The 17,628-nt window shown below is 42.8% G+C and overlaps 1 protein-coding gene across 2 annotated transcripts in view; it reads right to left on the bottom strand.

Annotated features, from left to right (window-relative positions):
* Positions 1–17,628, bottom strand: part of LOC138979440 (oxidation resistance protein 1-like) — a 126,541-nt gene that overhangs the window by 91,374 nt on the left and 17,539 nt on the right. For both annotated transcript variants that reach the window (XM_070352159.1, XM_070352160.1), the window contains exon 2: positions 808–941. In XM_070352159.1, coding sequence (XP_070208260.1) covers positions 808–941 — 134 coding nt within the window. The remainder of the gene's footprint in view (positions 1–807; positions 942–17,628) is intronic.

The raw sequence follows: 17,628 nt of genomic DNA, 5'->3' as shown, positions 1-17,628 counted from the left end.
CCTCTGGAGAAGTATATTATTAGTATACTTTTACTTTTTAGTATAGTTCTGCAGCAGTACATAATCAGTATACTTATGGTATATTCTTTAACTTCTATGGCAGTATATTATCAGTATGCTTTCAGTATCTGTGAGGTACGTCTTCAAAGCAGCAATTAATCAGTACAGTTGCAGTATATTTGTGGTACATTTGCAGTATGGTTGTGGTATGCTTGCATGCAGGTGTAAAAGTTAATACATATTTTTCTGTAAAGTTGAACACTATTTGTTTTAAATTTGCATTGTGTGTGTGCATATATAGATATATATACACATGGATTCATGTGAATGCATTGTTATTTTTCGGATATTAAAAGCTGAAGATTGCCACTGCTTTGACTTTTCTCAGTTTTTCTTATTTATAAATGCTAGCATTTGCCCTAAAACTTTCATGGTGTGCATGTTAACAGCACATATTCAGTATATTTTCAGTACATGTTGATACTTTGAAAAGGGAAGTACGTTTTCAGTACTTGGACTTGGGGGTATATTTTTGGTATCTTTTCAGCATAGTTTCAGCACGGTTCCAATTTGGTACATTTTCAGTACGTACCTTAAATGTGCTGCAAACGTACCAAAATTGTACCTCCTGCAGTACAAAATAAGTATACTGCATTTGGGTAAGGGAGGTCACTGAACCCTGGAAGTCGATTTAGTTTTAAAAATCTAGCACCAAAAATGAAGAAAATATAATGTTTCTTTTATTGACCCACACTGTGACCTTGAAAATGACATGATGACACTCAAAGATAATTAAACCTGGCTCACCATGCAAAGAACCGGTACTGATGGTCTGAATTGCTCCGCTGGCCATGCCGCCTGACGCTGATGACGACGGAACTTGCGGGGACCCCCCTCCTCCCCCGCTACCATCTTTCTTCTCAGTGCTGCCAGACCGGAACCTGTCAACCACAAACATAAAACTTTTCTTACAAACTGAATTTTTGGATGACCAGTATCAAATATTTACTGCAGCCATATTTATTGTCATTGTCACCAGACTGGAACCTGTCAAACAGTTAAAACTTATCTCAGAATCTGAATTTTCGGCACAAATTTTGGACGACCGGTATCAAATTTCCACTGCTGCCACATTTTTTCCGTTATCCCCAGACTGGAACCTGTAGAACGCATTGTTGAAAACTAAACCAACAGCGAGTGCCCGTGACACACGATGAATTTGTTTTCTTCTGGAATCTCCCCCTGCTTTAAGCTGGGGGAAGCCGCGTTGGAGAGCTGCACACACCTCTTTGCTTTAAATTGTAATTATTCTTTCATACACAGGGGTGAAATTATTCTTTTCAAAGACATTTTCACCGGGAATAGACTACTTCCAATTCAGTTGGGGGGCGACTATCCTCAACTCGGCGGGTCCCCAGGTGGCGGATAGGGGAACGGCCCCCAATATCTGAGGGCCAGCTGCGAATATATAATAAGCAGTCCCGGACCAACTAGCCGTGTCTCAACCAGGACGGGGTAGGTTGGCAGATGGCACTGACTACCCTTTTAATGCCCTACGCGTCCGATGACGATTACACCATGCGAGTAAGAGCCGCATTTAGAGGGCTGTCACACATGCGACTGAGTCGCGCGATTTACCCCGTCACACAGCCGACTCAGTCGTAGAAAACAGCTACGACTCAGTCGTAGAAAACAGCTACGACAAGTCTGCGACTCAGTCTCATGCGATTCCCTCGTAGTTTTGAGGTTTAGAACATGTTCTATTCCTGCGATCCAGTCGTCGGTCAATCGCAGGGGCAGAGCCAACAGAGCCAATCAGAACGCGTTGCTGCGGCCTTGGCGCCGTGACGTAAAATAATGGCGGACAGTGGCGTACAGCGTCTCTTCGTCGATTCAAAACTTTTTTGGAAGAACAGTTTTTTACTCAGATATAAAGGAGACGTTTTAGGCGTGTACAGCGGTCGGAAAACATTAATTGCAGCTGTCTGGGAACTTTATTTCTTGCAAAGGCGTAATGCTGAAAGGAATTTTTCAGAAAGGTAGAGCGACGTTCGAACATTTAGCGTCTGCTCTCGCAAAGCGCGTTTGCCGTGTTCACTATGACACGTCACTTCCGCCCCGCTCGCGTGGATTTATCGGTTCACCAGTCGTTCATCGTGTGACGGGTCAATGGCCTACGATGTGATGTGCGATCGGCCAAAGACTGAATCGCAACGACTGAGTCGCCTGTATGACCGAGGCTTAAAAGCACACACACACACACACACACACACACACACACACACACACACACAAAGGAACTAAACAAACTGCAGACCTATACTATGCAGATTAGGGAATGTTGCAGGTTGACACAGTTGTCTGTGTCAGTTTAACAAAATTAATTCAATAAAAAATAACTCCCTTAACTCTGGATGGAATTAGAAAGCTGCAGCCGGGCTGTACAACTAACTCCCTTAACTCTGCATGGAATTAGAAAGCTGCAGCCGGGCTGTACAACTAACTCCCTTAACTCTGCATGGAATTAGAAAGCTGCAGCCGGGCTGTACATTAATTATTTTTGGATGTGTCTAGTAAGTGAAGAAGTGAAAGGACTTTCACTTTCATTCACTGTAAAATTAAGTTTGGATGGTGACTGCGGCCTTACATGCAAAGGATAGTGCCTCTGTAGAGGGCCCCAAAGGGGGGTATCATCACGATCACGGGAAGGGACATTTTAGCTTTCACGATCACAGTTACCTTGATTTTTGTTTTCACGATCACAAACACCTTGACGAATAGAGGATCATAGAGTGATACAGCTGTGAAAAATGTACGTTGAAAATAAAATGCTTTGCAATAATGCCCATCACGATCACGAAAACAAATGACGATCACGATCACGAGACTTGATTTTTTTGTCATCACGGATCGCGGGCAAAGTCCCATCACGATCACAGAAATGGAAATTTCGGCAATCACGGTCACAGAAAGGTCAAAAAACGCCAATCACGATCACGACTTTAAACCCTTTGGGGCCCTCTCTGTAAAATGGTCATAATTTTCCTTGAACTGCCCATGCATTTTTCAGACAACTGGCGTCAAACGTCAAGCTCAACTGCTGGAAATTGTGGCACTCACTGCCACTGTGAGAGGGAGAAAGGGATATAGAATCAATAAGGGACATGACGTGGGGCTACATCCATGACAGCTCTCATGCAAACTGCCCAAAGTTCTGCTGCCAAAGTCATCAATTATTACTCTCTTCTGACTCTGCCTGTCGTGTGTAATTGTGCTGCAATGCATGCATGTAGTTTCTGTAGATAAGAACCAAACATTACTCTCTTCTGACTCTGCCTGTCGTGTGTAATTGTGCTGCAATGCATGCATGCAGTTTCTGTAGATAAGAACCAAACAGAAACAACTCACAATTCTAAAACCACCGAACTTCCCGAGTTCCGCACTGCAATGCCGTCTCCTGTTTCATTTTCATTTCATTTCATTTCATTTTCATTACTTTATTGTCCCATCGCTGGGAAATTCGGGTCGCTTCCTCCCAGTGGAAAGCTAGCAGCAACGGAGTCGCGCTACCCAGGTGTCTGCGTGTTTAGGTGTATTCAGCCACCTGCACTTATGGCAGAATGACCAAGATCTTTTACGTGCCATTGTGATGACACGGGGGTGGGACATGGCTTCCGTCTCTGGGTCTGCACATAAAGTTGACCCGTGTCCGTCCCGGCCCGAATTCGAACCTGCGACCTCTCGATCACAAGTCCAGTGCTCTACCAACTGAGCTACCGGGCAAGCTTGCAAAATTCAGATGCTTTATGCTCAATATGTTTGCCTCAGAATCTTCTTTTTTGCAATACAGTGGAACCCCCATTTTAAGACCTTACAAAATCTGAGAAAATCAGGTCTTAAAAAAGAGGTAGTCTTAAAATGGAGGTAAATTTACAGAGGTTATGAACAGAACATCTGAAAAGTCAAAGTCTTAAGAAGGGGGAAGTCTTAAAATGGAGGTAAATTTACAGAGGTTATGAACAGACAATCTGAAAAAATCGGGTCTTAAAAAGGAGGGAGTCTTAAAATGGAGGTAAATTTACAAAGGTTATGAACAGAACATCTGAAAAAACAAGGTCTTAAAAGAGAGGGAGTCTTAAAAGGGGGGTTCCACTGTACCTACATTTACAGTTACTATGCATGCAAAATAGCACTTGGGTTGCTATCATTCTTAGCATGTCAAGCTTTTTGGGACAAGACAAGATTGATGTTCATTGTTTAGGCCAAAAAAAAAAAAAGGTCTGTTTACGGTAACCCGACCGACCCTAGTTTTTAGGCCCGACCCTAATCTTTTTTTTGGATCGTCTGAAAAAAACCAAAAAAACGCATCCAAAATAGAGCTGTTTGCGTCTAAGAGCAGACGACAGAAGGGAGGTAAGCTCAAAGTACTGTTTGTAGTTATGTTGGGCAAAAACAGGGATTGATGAGAAGAAATGAACTGTGAAACATCATAGAGAGGGGAGAAGAAAAAAAAAAAAGTCGACCTACCGACCCTATTTTTTCACCCTATGTTACCGTAAACAGACCTTTTTTGGGGGGGGCCTTATAGTCACGACTCCAACCTGCCCTTGCAACCACCTCTCAACAAAGACCACCTGCCCACAACCACTCCCAAAGATCCTAGACAAGTCACTTTAGTCCTGTATAATTCACCTTTCCATCGCAACCACCTGTCCATAACCATTTTTGGTCGGTCTCTTGGGTGGCCGCTATAGACAGGCTCCACTGTACATTGTTTCACACAATGCCTGTATTGCTTTTACACACTCATCAAAGTGAAAGGTCAGAGAGAAGGAGAGCTGTAGGTAGTGTCACAGGCAAGTCAAAAGAAAAGTCTGATTGGAGAACTCAAAATCTAATCAAAGCTGACATTTCCGGGAAGGGTTAAATAAACTAGCACTGATCAGGAGAGTGTCCTGGGCACCAGCGTCCCCTTAAAACGAACTTTTCTTTTCTCCTTGATCTCCGCCTCTGAAATTAGCCAATGATCGATTTTTTTCTTTATAAAGTGGAACTTTGTTTTACTGTGACGTTAACATTGAAATTAAAAACGGGGTTTGAAAAAACAACGGGAAAAAGTATGATGTCTTCAAAGTCAAAAACAACATATCTCAACTCTGATACATAAGATATCAACAGTGATACAAAACCCTTCGAATACTCACACATATATATATACACACACCAAGCACAGAAACACACACACGCACACACGCACAATCACACACACACACACTGACACACACACACACCAAAAAAACAAACTCACTTGCAGAACACCTGTACATAGTGAAAATAATGTCCAGTTGTCAATGAAAACCTGCCTGAGTCTGTCATCGCATACTTATCACACATTAACAAACTCTCACATGCAACATCCATTCAAACTCTGAATGCCAACGTTCTGTCATCACTCATTTATCTCCCTGGGAAACAAATGGAACATGTCAGGCTGGCCTAATCACTGTCCCAGATATGTGCCACAGACACAGATAGACAAGACACATAAACACAGACACACACAGACATAGACACACACACACACACGCATGCCCACACACTCTCTCAAACAGAAATTTGAGACTATTTCTTCCAGAATGATGTTGCTGTTCTGAGAGAGAACTTGAAAGAAAAGGGAAAGACAGAAGACTGAACATAAAATGGATTGACATAAAGAAAATAAATAACTTAATACATAGACAGAAAGAAAGAAAGAAAGAAAGAAAGAAAGAAAGAAAGAAAGAAAGAAAGAAAGAAAGAAAGAAAGAAAGAAAAAATTAGAAAGAAGAAAGAAAAGACGAAAAAGAAGAAGAAAAAAATCTGAAAGCCTAAAGAATACAAAGCCACCGTACCCAAGCCACAAATACAAACCAATAACACACAATATCACATCTGCAACCAGCACCAACGCACTTAACACAACAATGTTCAACGCAATGCTAAATAAATCACAATTTCGTTCAATCAATACTCCGGTTACCTGCTGAAATCACACAGAAGAGCTGCACACACACAAACAGGCAACAAAAATACACAAACAGGCAACAAAAATACACAAACAGGCAACAAAAATACACACACAAGTCAGTAGAACGTGAGACAGTTCACCAGTCGAAATCAGAGCCTCCTCCGTGAATTGAAATCAATAGTCCCCCCTTGTTTTTGGTTCGGACATTACAAAGGTTCGTAATCAAATCAGTTCCTCCAACAACACTACAGGAGGACAGTGAGCCGGCTCAGGTCAATCTACCGACAGCCAAGTGACAGCCCAGTCGCAACTTTGGCGGTCACGGGTACGAATCTCCTCGCAGTCCAGAACACACTGCAAACCCAAACCCTAGTCCAAGTTCTACTTTAGTGCAGACAGACTGCTTTCATCTTCCGTCTAATAATCAATATTGTTTATCTATCAGCATAATAAGGCCTTGAAACAGTGAACCAGACAGGTATCAAAACAGCGTGGTAGTTTTTCCCCTGGGTGGCTATCAGCTGATGGATTACACAGTGATACCACCACCGTCGTTTCAAACCTAAACAAAAAATCGACGAAAATCAGGTCCTACAGGCGAGGGAGTCTTAAAGTGGACGCAAGTTTTCAGATGCTATTGAATAGAAATTCGTGAACACTTTTTAAATTTTTTTTATGGGGGGGGGGGGGGGGGGGGGGGCTTCAAACAGGAATTTTCCAAGGAGGGTTCCACTGTACAACTGTGTGCGGGCCAGACGCATGTGAAGCAACTTTCCTGACTGGGTCAGGCGATCAGACGACCTGCTGATCCGTACCGGTGTCACGATTTCATCTTTCGCCTGTGTACATATTTCCCCCTCGACATATATACTCAAGACTGAAATGTTGTTTCCTGGTAAAATTAAGAAGTGAAATTATTTATGGACGAAAAGCATGTCAGTTTCTTGCATGTGAAGAAAATTGGTGGTAAAATTTAATAGATTTCACCCCCAAAATCGAATTCTTCAAAAACGTGTACTGAGTGGTTACGTCCCTTGAGTAAGAAGGAAAACATTTTAGGATGAATCAAATTTCTAAATTAAATAAAACAAATTGGTTGGACAAATTTGGCCCCATGAATGTAAGGTACACAAGATCGCTCATCAGTTTATACTAGATCAACGAGGCTGAGAAGCGAAATATCAACACGGCGAAAGATGAAAACGTCACACCGGAATGTAAAGCGGATAGATTGGAACAGACTGATCTGGAAGTTGAAGCTGTCACCGAGAAGCGAGGTCAACATTTGTTTTGTTTGAGATAAATCAGTGGAGTGAAAGCTTATTTTCATGCATTGTCATGCATTGTCATGCATTAATTACCATCACGCTTTGTGCCCAAAACAGACTAACACCGGAAATAACTATAGGTTGTGGAAGAGTTGCTTTTCCTAGGAAACATGGAGGCAAGCTACATGTGACATCGTAGGCCAATCACTAGCAAGCGTACGCGAAAGTATTTAAACGTGGTCGCTCGATCTGGATCTGGATGTAATACATTGCAGTAGCCAATAATGGCTGTCGTCGCAATGGGCGAGAGAGCGCAGCGTGGCGGAGTTTAAAAACTTTCTATACATGCATGCCCTTCCAGGTTGGTGGTGTCAACTGCTGGAATTTGGGCAGTGTTTAAAAGCAGGATAAAAACACCTGAGCACTGAGGAACGCGATCACATCTGCAATGCCGATAGTCAGCCCCGATGTGCGTATTTTTGAACGGAAAGAGCGTTATATTGAGCAGACAGTGCAGAAAGCATAAATTGGAGCTAATCCTCACTGGGATGTCAGTCGTTCGCATGATTTCACAGGCACAGGTCGCCGATCACGTGCGGAGAAATTGCGCTCGCTTGTGATTGGCAAACAACACATGTCCCTCGAAAGCGGCGTATGGCTGCCTAAATGGCGGGGTAAAAACGGTCATACACGTAAAAACCCACTTGTAGCTTGCCTCGGTGTTGCCAAGGAAAAGCCAGAGCAAGCAAAGACAGGTCATACATCTCTCACAACCCACAAACACTTGACAGTCATTTTCCAACATCGTCTATTAACTGCTGCTGAGTGAGTAGAAGACGTGTCAATATGCCTATGCCTTAAGGGTAAATCACACCCAAAACATTAAACTTGAGATGTGCAATAGAGTTGACAGGGAAACTGATGATTATGAACTAAAAGAGGAAGCCGAACAAGATTAAGAAGACTGTCAACAAATAACACGGCTGGGATATTGAACACATTGTCAGATTGCTGTTTATCTCAAAAACAAACAACAAACAAAAAACACAGTGGTTTTTAAGGCAGAAGTCTCTGGTCAGTGATCTTCCAATCTATCAGCATTACAATGTTTTCAAACCAAAAATGTCTGGACCTCAGAAATATTATTCTTCACAAGAACCATTGAACATTCCTTTTGGCTTTGTGGGTCAGGAGCAATAATAAAAGTCAAATATTCTGTGTTTATTTTAAACAGACAATAAAATGTATCTTCTAATTTTCTGTCACAGCAATAACAACAAGAATCTAATTTGCATAAGATGACTAAACAAAACTGCCAAAAAAGTCTGACCCAGTTCTCTTCCCAGTCGTTCTCAAATCACACCACAACCCAGTCATAAATCAATAAATTCTACATAAAAACAACAACACCATTCACCAAGAAGTAAAATATTCAAAGTAATATATTCAAACCTCACCCCACAAGTGACACTTGATCGTCCGTAGCAACCACGTCATAAGAATGCATGGGATGGCGCTTTAAGCTGCCTCGCTTGCACCGCCATTTGCATTTAAAGGGCACGTCCGTCACATGATCAATGGATTCCTCGCTCTCACAGTCAACAGTGTGATTGTTCATGGCAACCGAGGTTACTCCTATCACAGCGCTCGTCATTTGGCTGATTTTGGTCTGATTAGATTCTCCGTGGAAAATGTGTGATCCAGTCAGTTTTCAGTTTATGAAAACCTCCGTGTGATTTTATGTCACAGATTTGTCCGTTTTCACCTTAACCACTTCCATGCGACAGGTTTGATCCATTCAAATGTCCACTTCTTTGCACCTCTCTGTACTGTTTAATTTTATTAGCATCTCCACACACACACACACACACACACACACACACAAACATCCGTTATCCAATCATTGTTTAAAAGTTTGAAATTTGACAGAGAAATTCAGCCCTACCTTGCCCCAGCTGCTAAAATGTTGCCTCCATATATGAGCGACAAAAAAAAAATTGTTTTCACCCACTGCATTCTATTAATGTCCACAAACTTTAACTTACACAATAATGAGTCCAGCACTCAAAAATACAAGTAACACACAATAACAATGAAACTGCCCGATGGTATACAGATGCTATGTCATCCCAATAACGCACAGCACAAGCACATCCTCTCCCTGTATCGAAATACGACCTAGAAATACATCTGCACCTCTTGTCGTTAATAAACAGACTTGGACACTGGAACCCAAAGTGATATATATATATCCTTGAAGAGAGAAAAAGGAGAATCTTTCATAAAAAAAAAGATCCTTAAAAAACCAAAATCACAACCACTTTTCTTCAACGAGAGACTTGGAAACTAGCAGCCAAAGCAGCTCCCTCGAAGAGAAGAAGGGAAAATGGAGAATCTTTCATGAAAATGTCCTTACATCAGCATCACAGCCACTTTTCTAAAACGAAAGACTTGGAAACTAGCAGCACCTCCCTCGACGAGAAGAAAGGGGAAACCAAAGCAACTCAACACCACACATGATTGACTTTCAAACCGAGCTGTCAACCATCGGTCAGTTGGGCGTTTAAACTTGAAATGATGGAGTGTTCTGGCCCCAAGTCGTCCAAATGACCCGCTATACTCACTGAATTCTTAATGAGTCCGTCTGGCCGCAATTCTCTTCAACCCCCAAACCAAACAAAACGAAGAAGAAAAAAAGCCACCAGTCTGGATTCACTGGAACCCCCCTTTTCAGACTTACACACTGTCTCCTTCTGAAAACCAAGTCACGTGACCCTTTCACCCTTCCACATCGCAGGGCAAAATGCTGCGTCATCTCTGGCACAAAATCAGAATCCAGGGACGATCAACAACTGAGGGAGAAAATCTGATCCATCCTGAGCACCCTTGAGGACAAAACTGCACGGGTCTGACAAGCTTGCCTCGATGTCAGGGGCGCTTAATTCTGCCACGCCGCTTGAAAATCCTGACAGAGTCATTTCCGAACATCGTCTATTAGGCCTAAAAAAAAAATAGGTGTGGTTACGGTAACCCGACCTACCCTATTTTTAGGGGCCGACCCTATAACTTTTTATTACATTTGTCAAAAAAAGAAAAAAAACGAGTGCAAAAAACGCAATGAAAGCGAAAGCGCCCGAGTCGCACACTTATTTCCCTGTCAAGTAGGTTTAATTTGTACACATTAGAAAAAAAAGTTTAAAAAAAAAGTGATTGCCTACCTTCCTACCCTATTTTTTTTTGGCTATGTTACCGTAACCACACCTATTTTTTTTTTGGCCTTAACAGAAGACGGCCACCTTCATCTTGAGAGCAGGGCCGAGGTGCAAGAACAAGTTATCAACCGGGTGGGCGCCAGGCGCGGTGTTGGATTGGTTGAAATTGAAATTTGTTGTGATTTCAGCCAATCAGACCCCGCGGTTTGTTCTCAACCGTTTGGGTGGAACCCACTTCCGCTTCGTGCCCCTCGGCCCTGATATCCAAGTGTGACACGTTCACCAGAAGGAGAAGAAGAGGAAGCAAGCTGATGCATGAAGCCCATAAAGCTCTTATCGGCACACACAGCTACATACTTTGTTTACTTGTCTAACAAATCTGTGTCTGACCGAAGTCTGAAAGCAGTCCCCAAACCTCCACCCTCGGAAAATGTTTGAAAGAACTGATGCAATCTGGGGATTAAAGAATGATCTCTTAAGCTTCGAAAATGCCAGAAAACCAAAAAAAAGAGGGGGGTGAGGGAATACAACGCCTGGTCTGTCAATCAATAACTCAATCAGCAAAGAAAACAAAAGAGCAAAAAAAGGAGAGGGAACAAACAAATACTAAAATCACTCACATGAGCAGTAACTGGCAGCAGTAGCAGAATCCCGTTTCGATTCGTTCCCTCATAGCATGCTAGCATTTCTCTACACTACAGCCAGCAGTGATGACACTTATTTGTGTTGACACGCTCTCGGGCTCTTTTGTCTCATCCTAGTGTGTGAATAATGAGCTACTGTCTCTCTCCCCTCTTACCGTGCTAGTACCCCCCCCCCCTCCCTTCTAATCCTGTCTCTCTCCAAAAATACACATGCATACGCTGACTCTCTATCTCACAAGCAGATACTTCCTCCCTCCCTCCCTCCCTCCCACACACACACACACGCACTCTCTCTCTCTCTCTCACACACTCTCTCACACACACACACACACACACTCTCACTCACACATACACACACACGCACTCTCTCGCACTCTCTCTCTCACGCACTCTCTCTCTCTCTCTCTCTCTCACGCACTCTCTCTCTCTCACACACGCACTCTCTCTCTCTCTCTCACACACAGACACACAAACACACACTCTCTCTCTCTCTCTCTCTCTCTCTCTCTCTCTCTCTCTCTCTCTCACACACTTCCCCCTTCTCTACAAATACCAAGCTGTTACGACCACACAGAGAACATTAATCGTTCTGTCCACAGGAGGCACTGGCACATATCACACTATGCAGTTTCTCAAGTCACCGATACTGTGCCGTCAATTGGTGACTTGGTCACATTTTACGCTGTGCACTGTTTTCTTTTTTTCCTAGCCTTGTCGGACACTCAACAAAAATCCGCCGTAAAAATGACACAAAATGACACGAGATACTCCTTAAAAGTTGCACCAACCGGAAAAGTTGGACGACAGTTTTGAAATAGTCAATGCAAATCAGTTTTATCACAAAGAGTGCGTGGGTCAACAACAAAAACAACCAACCCCCCCAAAAAACAAAAGTTTGCACACTCTGCAAAAACGACGTCCAACTTTGTCAAAACAAACAGCACTGAAATAACTGTTATGACTACAGACGTCATCCCATGGAAGTATTTATATAATTCATTCACAGCACACACATAATCGGTGGACTGAGCTGCGCACTTTTTGAAACTCCCCTGAGAGAGAGAAAAAAGTATAGTACTCCTTGTTTGCAGAATCGTGTACGACTGACGCAAAACACCAGACACAACTCCGCCTACATAGCATCCTCTAGCCTTCAACACCAGAACATCCTCCCCCCCCCCCTCCCCCCCCCCCTCTAAAAAATAAATAAATATGGCGAGCACACACATCCTGACCTACCACCTTGACTCGTTGAACGTTTTCAACATCCAAGAGCTAACAGACTGCTCCCCTCCTCCCCCCCCCCCCCCATAAAAAAAAAAGCAAAGACAAACAATACAGAAACGAGTTTTGCTTTCAAATACCACCACGTGAAAGTATGAGTCCAACTCCAAATTCCAGGTCGACTGCAACGCAAAAGCTACACGCACACACACACCTTGGCTACCCTTGGCTACACGCACACACACATTGGCTACACGCACACACACACCTTGGCTACACGCACACACACACACACCTTGGCTACACGCACACACACACCTTGGCTACACGCTCACACACACACACACCTTGGCTACACGCACACACACACCTTGGCTACACGCTCACACACACCTTGGCTACACGCACACACACACCTTGGCTACACGCACACACACACACACCTTGGCTACACGCACACACACACCTTGGCTACACGCACACACACACACACCTTGGCTACACGCACACACACACCTTGGCTACACGCTCACACACACCTTGGCTACACGCTCACACACACACCTTGGCTACACGCACACACACACACACCTTGGCTACACGCACACACACACCTTGGCTACACGCACACACACACCTTTGCTACACGCACACACACACCTTGGCTACACGCACACACACACACATCTTGACACTAACACCACTTTTCGTCGACTAAAACTGATCGTTTCTAACATTGCAGTCGGACTGTTAAACTCTGACCCCAATCACCTAGACATTTTTTGCAGGACATATTATAAATTAAAAACACCATCAGTCCTACATGACTTGAAGCAACATTAATAGGTAAGATGTCATGGAGTCAAGGGATAAAACATGATGATCTTTGTAAACAGGAAAAAACATTGGCTTGGGATTCAGACGTTCTAACTGCGTTTAGTTTATCGTACTTCCCTTTCTCGGAGCTATTGATAATGCAGGAAATCTTTCAGGAAATATGTGCTTAAATCAGGGCTTCCTGGTCGGAAATTTTATTCATGGATGTAAACTGAAGACGGTGGAAAGTGTTCCTGAAATCCGACGTTTACTTTGGTTACAACGTGCCACCAATACAAACGACTAATATCAAGGAAAGGCGGTCATTGTGACGTCATGAGTCCTGTTGACAGACGTCACTGCGGACTTTCTCAGTCAAAGTCAGTTTGAAGACGCAGGTTTTAAAAAGGAGGGAGCCTTAAACTGGAGGTCATTTTACAGAAGCAATGAAGAGAAAATCTGAAGGAGCAAGATCTTAATAATGAATAACTTATCAATTGCCCCTTTTCACATGAGCTCACAGCGATATACAACAACAAAAACACACACACTCACACACACTCGCACGCATGCATGAAAACACACTCGCACACAATCGCACGCATGAATGAAAACACACACACACGCACACACACACACACACACAAGGGTACGTACACGTACATACACAATCTCTCTCTCTCTCTCTCTCTCTCTCTCTCTCTCTCTCTCTCTCTCTTTCTCTCTCTCTCCCCCCCCCCCCTAACAAAAAAAGAGGAGGAAATCTTATTCGAACCTATAGCTTGACATTTAAACTCTTCTTTCCGGCAAATGTCACTTTCAAACACCTGTACACGAGTCAAGTTCAGAAGTAAACCAGGCATGATTGCTACAACTACGGCCGACAGTCGACACAACTGCACGGCAATCAATCATCCCTCATCAAACAGCAAGACTATTTTCTAATTAATTCCTCTTACCTGCCCTGCCCCTTCCCCCCCCCCCCCCCCAACTCTTGGTGCTTTTTCTCCCACGATCCTCCCCCCACCCCCCTCCCCACATGACCCCAACTTAAGGCTTCATCGCTGATCACAGGGAAATTAATCTTCAAGGAATCAGCCGCAACATCTCGTCCTCGAAGACAGCTTAAAGATACAATACCTTGCCTCCCGTGAAAACGATTGACGTTCACCATCTCAGACGTGTACAGGTTTCACAATCTTCAATCACAGATTTCCTTTTTTTTTTTATACCACAAAATCAGTTTTGACACAGACCTTTGAAATCATGTTTTTATAAAAGCCTGACATCCCCTTGGATGGAAACACTAAAACAACTTGTATGCAGACACTTACATGTTGAGATATGTGAAGGAAATCAAACGGCTAACAACTGAGTCAGGCCGAGTTAGCATTTGTGTCCGCCACGTTTCACGAAAGCCAACAAGATAGCCTACAGCCTACAGCCTACACGTGGAAATGTGTGTTTCACGGAGTGAACAGAGCTCACAAACCAGCAAACAGTTAACTTCGTGAATCGTAGCTAGTTAACTTTAGTAGCACACTTGACAGGGGCGGACGAGGGGGGGGGGGGCACAGGGGGCACGTGCCCCCCCCCCCCCCCCGAAAAAAAAAAAAAAAAAAACAAAAAGATTTTTCTATGCTGATTCTATGACCATTTCTAAGTTCAAATGGCACCAGATGGCACCATTTTGCTTCTTTGGGCAAAATTTTTTTCCGGGGGAGCATGCCCCCGGACCCCCCTAGCAAATTCGGGCGCTTCGCGCCCATCACATTCACTTTCGATTCAAAGTGCCCCCCCCCCCTTACAAAGCAACTGATCCGCCCCTGCTTGACGACTGTCCATCGAGGAGAAAGGTCTCGATGCGGTTGCTGTTGTCTGGTCCGAATCCTAATTAATGTGAACTGTGACTGTTTTTTACCGCTTACACATTAGCCGTGCGTCGGTATCTGTAGTGTGGATATCGTGTGCCCGTGATTTCACGGACTGTTTTTCTGTCTACCTCACGGGTAGCGATTTTTGATAGACTCCGGGTAAGATTATTATTTTAGTTTGTGCACGGGATTGTCAAACAGTTTTTTTTTCTCCATGTCTTCAAACCTGAGAGTACCCGGTTTTGAATCCATTACCCTGATATCTTTCTTTTCATGATTGTGTGTGTATGTGTGTATGTATCATAACTGTATCATTTATTTGACCCAATACAGTGGAGGTAACTTATAATTGGAGGAGTTGTTTGTTCCTCAATGATATCATAATAGCGCTTATCCCCCCCTCTGCTTCTTTCTCTCTGTAAACTTGTAGGGCTAGTTATTTTTCGGTAACTTACCCAACAACCAAAATCACTTACCCAACAACGGGCCTGAATCCTCGATAGCTCATGGGTAGAGACTGTACACATTGTGGATCTACTTTTTGCGACTCAAAAGTTCAGAACACTCTAATGTACAAAATATACATTTCTGGAGCAAACAATACAACCATACCGCATTTAAACCAGCAACTACAGGCTTGAACACATGAATCTCAATATAACATCCATGAGTTTGGTTGTTTTCTGAATTCAGATCTGCCGTGCACAATCGTTTATCGCTAGCAAGATTCCAAGGAAAAGTAACTCTCATACTTTGTCAAGCGACACGAGTAGTTCCCCTTCCAGATTTCGGCTGCATCGACAAGACTGCAATCCGACGGTCAGTTTTCAACAATATTTCATTTTATAAACAGATTTCACGCAATCAATTGCAAACATTTAATCAACTGAAAGAACATGCAGCGGTTTCATACACTATTTTGCCTCAGAAAACTGAACTTCATACAGTTTTTAACGTTGGAACACGGGTGTAAAACTTCGTCTGCTAGTCACATTCGAGGAAAGAACATTTCCTGAGCGATACCAAAACATGAACAGAACACACACTATCTGCCTTTACCGCCACAGCAGAATGACAACATAACTGTGTACTTGATTTTTGTTCAAAACATGGAAACTGACAAGAAGTGTTAACAAAATTGAATACTTTGCACGGAACTATACAACCGCGCATTAATCGATCGTCTGCGCAGGTAGACTGGTTGGGTGAATATGATTCGATCAAACTTTCGCACAAAAACTCCTCTTTTCTTTGAATAACTGAAGAAAGGAGGGATAAAGAGGTTACATACCTCGTCTCAGTGATTATCAAAAATAATGGTCTCAGTTCGCGGTCATGAAAAAGCTCGCTGAAGCTCGCATTTTTCATGATCCGCTAACTTCGACCATTATTTTTGATAATCACTGAGACTCGGCATGTAACCTCTACATATGCTTTCATTCACAAGATATTGGATGACATGTTGCAGTACTCTATTAAAACAATCAATAAACGTCAAAGGAATTCGATGCCGATCTCTGTACAAATATTGCCAAAAAGCAATAACAATTTAGCAATAACAATGCAAGCAAAAAACCATTACGAGTTAAGTGGTTTAAGCAGCAATTCTGGAATGCTTATGGGAATTCCGTTCTTCGGGCTTTTAGATGAGATAAGCAATAACTTCACTTGGACACATGTGTATACCAACATTCTACATCATGGCTGCTGTGTGATATATACCAACATTCTACATCATGGCTGCTGTGTGATATATACCAACATTCTACATCATGGCTGCTGTGTGATATACCAACATTCTACATCATGGCTGCTGTGTGATATATACCAACATTCTACATCATGGCTGCTGTGTGATATATACCAACATTCTACATCATGGCTGCTGTGTGATATATACCAACATTCTACATCATGGCTGCTGTGTGATATATACCAACATTCTACATCATGGCTGCTGTGTGATTTGTGCTCACCATCTCAGATGTGTCCAGGCTTGTGCATCGATTAAAGGTGGTCGTCTACATTTTTGCTTTTTTTCAATAATCTTATGGTTAGATTTCGCTAAAAAGTTATGTCAGATGATGAATGAACCATGGGGAAAAAAGTTATAGAAAAAAAATATATGTAAAAAAATATAATTATGTAAAAAAAGATTTTATTTTTGGGTAGCGTGATATTTTGTTTTCTGTTTGCTGAGAACATGTGCTTTGCCTAAAAATACTGACCAATCAAATTCATGTCACTATGCTTATAGCCACGCCCAAACAAGTGCAGCAACAGTTTGACACTGGAGCGCTGTCCACGCTTTTTTTTAAACGCACGAAATGCACGGGATTTGAGGAGTTTTGCGCTTGGCATTTTCCAAATAAGGATATCCTACTATGAGTACTACGCTGGAATACTACAATGAATTTTCAAACGGCTACACTGGCTTCGTCTTTCCTGATCGAGAGGGGGTGCATTGTTGATGGATACTTGTAGATAATAGACTCTGCATTATAATGGTCAAATGGCGATTTCGGTATGAAGATGTCGACAAGGACCTTTAAAACCATATCTGTACTTGGACACATACCACAA

The sequence above is a fragment of the Littorina saxatilis genome, linkage group LG11, assembly GCF_037325665.1.
Source record: "Littorina saxatilis isolate snail1 linkage group LG11, US_GU_Lsax_2.0, whole genome shotgun sequence".
NCBI classification, from domain to species: Eukaryota; Metazoa; Mollusca; class Gastropoda; order Littorinimorpha; family Littorinidae; genus Littorina; species Littorina saxatilis.
Note: the sequence above shows the minus strand (reverse complement) of the source record. Positions and strands in the feature narration are given on the sequence as shown.